The sequence below is a fragment of the Nothobranchius furzeri genome, chromosome 13, assembly GCF_043380555.1.
Source record: "Nothobranchius furzeri strain GRZ-AD chromosome 13, NfurGRZ-RIMD1, whole genome shotgun sequence".
Taxonomy (NCBI): domain Eukaryota; kingdom Metazoa; phylum Chordata; class Actinopteri; order Cyprinodontiformes; family Nothobranchiidae; genus Nothobranchius; species Nothobranchius furzeri.
In genome coordinates, this window is record NC_091753.1 from 34,077,816 (window position 1) to 34,080,902 (window position 3,087).

The following is a 3,087-nucleotide window of genomic DNA, read 5'->3' on the forward strand; positions in this document are numbered from 1 at the left end:
CAAACGCATTTTTTATTTAAGTATTTTTAGTGATTATGCAGACATTTGTTCTTTAACTAGATCAATTTTTGGCCACATTACGTTAAGGTGTTTTCATTAAAAATACCATAATGTAGTTTTGGGCCCAGACACTTTATTATTATTATTTAAATAGAAAATAGATAATTAAAAAGCCAAATTACAATGCGCAAAGTGACATATCGTTAATAATGCTGAAAAATAAAATATATTTACCTAAAATATGTTTATTATTATTTATTATTAAAACCAAACGACAACTACAAATACCTACAACTACCCCCCCCCCCCACACACACACACACACACACATTTTTCCATTTTCTTCCTTAAATCAAACAAGAAACTGGCACGTCCGATAAAGGAAGCATGTTGAAGATGTGCGATTTGAATGAAGAAGTTACTTCTCGTCTTTAAAAGCTACAGTGAGACCTGCGGTGCTCCCGGTGCGGTGGACGGGGTGGGCGGTGCAGTGAGCAGGGAGGGGAGGGGGTGGGGGGGGGGGCTGTCCGTTTCTACGCTCACCCACTGGTGGCATTGTCATGGAAACAGGACCACCGCTTCGCTATTGTCTCGCGCCCTGCCGAGTTTATTATAAACACCGCGCGAACCGCGACGCGCTGTCAGACGGAGCGCGAGCGCAGAGCGAACCGCAGCAGCGCGAGGAGGAACTCTGAGCAGACGCACAGAGAGAAGGAAACAGCTGGATTATCAAGAGAAACGGTCGGGTGGCAGAGAGGTATAAAAAAGTGACGAGCTCGGCAGAGTTCTGGAGACTCTGCGAGGAAGCTCTGGTGTGAACCGCATCCAGACGCACGTGAAGCTGCAGCCCGGTGCTTGCACCGGCTGACCTCCATGTATAAAATGGATTACTCCTACCTGAACTCCTATGACTCCTGCATGGCGGCCATGGAAGCGTCGGCTTACGCGGACTTCAGTTCCTGCAGCCAGGCCAGCTCGTTCCAGTACAACCCGATCCGGAGCGGTCCGTTCTCCAACCCGGGCTGCACCCCGCTCAGCACGGCCAGCTGCACTCTGGGAGCTCTGCGGGAGCACCAGCCCACCCCCTACTCCTCAGGTAACGCGCACCTGTTTAAATCCTGCAAAGCAAACACGAAGGGACAAAATTATTAGATTCTATTTTATTTGTTTTGATTATTATTAATACGCGTAAATTGTTAAGCGTGCTTTTCATAATGATAAATCATAATTATCAAGGCCTAAATAATTTATTTTTATTCATTAAATAGTTTCCTGGAAAATTTAGAATCTGGTATTTGTCTTGAAATCATTTATGAAAATATATTTAAAATGTATAAATCTTATGGAAAACAAAACACAAATTCAACATCTTTATATATAATTTCAATCAAATTAAAACAAATTTTCGTTTTTGTGTTAAATTTTGAAATCGTATGCTTTTTAATAACTTTATAAGAGAAACATGACACATTCTTCAATGTTAAAACGTTTTAAATTCTTTAATTTTCACAGTAGTTATTTCATTTTATTCTGGAAACTGCGCAATTTCGAGTTGATTAATTGCGCGGCGCAGACCAAAACTTTGTTCTTACTAGATATTTTATACAACCAATGTTTTAATAAGATCATTTTAAAATATGGTATTTATCGAATAAATGTCCAAATTTCCCCGCAACAATGGACAAACACAAACTTATCTGAACGCACAGATGCGAGTAGGCCTATTGTGAACGAACTTTTAATAAAACCTCTGAAAATTAGTTTAGAATTTGATTTTTTTTAAATATCAACAAGTCTTGTTTTACGCACGGCCTCTCCGCGTTTTTCGTTGCCGTTTTCAACGTTGTGGTCATTATTTTTGGTATTTTCTTGATTCAACCGAAGTATTTATCCCCTCTCAGTCCCATACAAGTTTTTCTCGGATCCTTCCGGCCTGAACGAGAAGCGGAAGCAGCGGCGCATCCGGACCACCTTCACCAGCTCCCAGCTGAAGGAGCTGGAGCGGGTCTTCGCGGAGACTCACTACCCGGACATCTACACCCGAGAGGAGCTGGCGCTGAAGATAGACCTGACCGAGGCCCGTGTACAGGTGAGTTCATCCGGGGTTTATTCTTCTACTCAACCGCTTCATCCATCAACCATAACCATCAGTGTTTGTGTTGACAGGTGTGGTTTCAGAACAGACGCGCCAAATTCCGTAAGCAGGAGCGCGCGGCCAACGCCAAAGCCAACAGCTCCGGTGGCACCACAGGAACCAACAGCAGCAGCAGCTCTGGGGGGAAGAAGGGTGGAGAGACCAGATCTTCATCAGACGATGATGAGTCCAAAGAGTCCACCTGCAGCCCCACACCTGACAGCACAGCTTCACTGCCAGGCTCGGCCAATGGGAACCTGGGGAGTCCTGCAAGCCTTAGCCCCAGCCCAGCTCCTACCAACAGCGGTTACATCAACGCCTCCAGTTCTCCGGTGCTCCAGGGGCTGAAGCCACCCAGCTGGTCCAGCTTGGGCCCATCCAACCCAGTGGTGGCCCAGCCGGCTGCCCAGACCCAGGAAATCCTGAAGGCCTGGCAGCCGGCGGACAGTATGACGGGGCCTTTTGCTGGAGTTCTGTCTTCCTTCCACAGAAAACCCAACCCAGCCATCAAAACAAATATGTTCTGAGAGGAGGAGAGGAACGGGGAGGATGTGGAACAGAGGGGAGCTTTTAGCTGGAGAGTTACCAGGTCAGAGGCTCCAGATGTTCTGTCAAAGCTGCAGATCATACTCACAGGTCTGGACTTGTCTCACAGAGTTCTCCTACAGGTTCTGTTTGGACCAGAGCAGCTCTTTCCAATAAAACGCCAAAACTCAACAGACTGACCTTATTTTCTGCATCTTTGTTGCACACCCCCATTCCACCACAGCAGCTCTGATGAACATGGAGGTCAGGTAGAACTTTTAAAGTAGAAATCCAAACACGAGACTGCTGAGGAAACAAAGCAAAGCCTTCCCCTCAAGCACAACCCCTCTGACTCAAGAGTTCCACCAGAACAAACCGGGTCCCCCTTAAGTCTCTTTGCCAAGTGGAGAAAAGGTTCCTCCAAATCC

At 45.9% G+C, this 3,087-nt stretch overlaps 1 protein-coding gene across 1 annotated transcript; it reads left to right on the top strand.

Moving 5' to 3' along the window:
* Positions 1–729: 729 nt before the first annotated feature.
* Positions 730–2,833, top strand: phox2a (paired like homeobox 2A). The gene is made up of 3 exons (XM_015951731.3): positions 730–1,096; positions 1,902–2,089; positions 2,167–2,833. The coding sequence occupies exons 1-3, from the start codon at positions 874–876 to the stop codon at positions 2,659–2,661; spliced, it is 906 nt and encodes a 301-aa protein (XP_015807217.1). The 5' UTR covers positions 730–873; the 3' UTR covers positions 2,662–2,833.
* Positions 2,834–3,087: the final 254 nt, after the last annotated feature.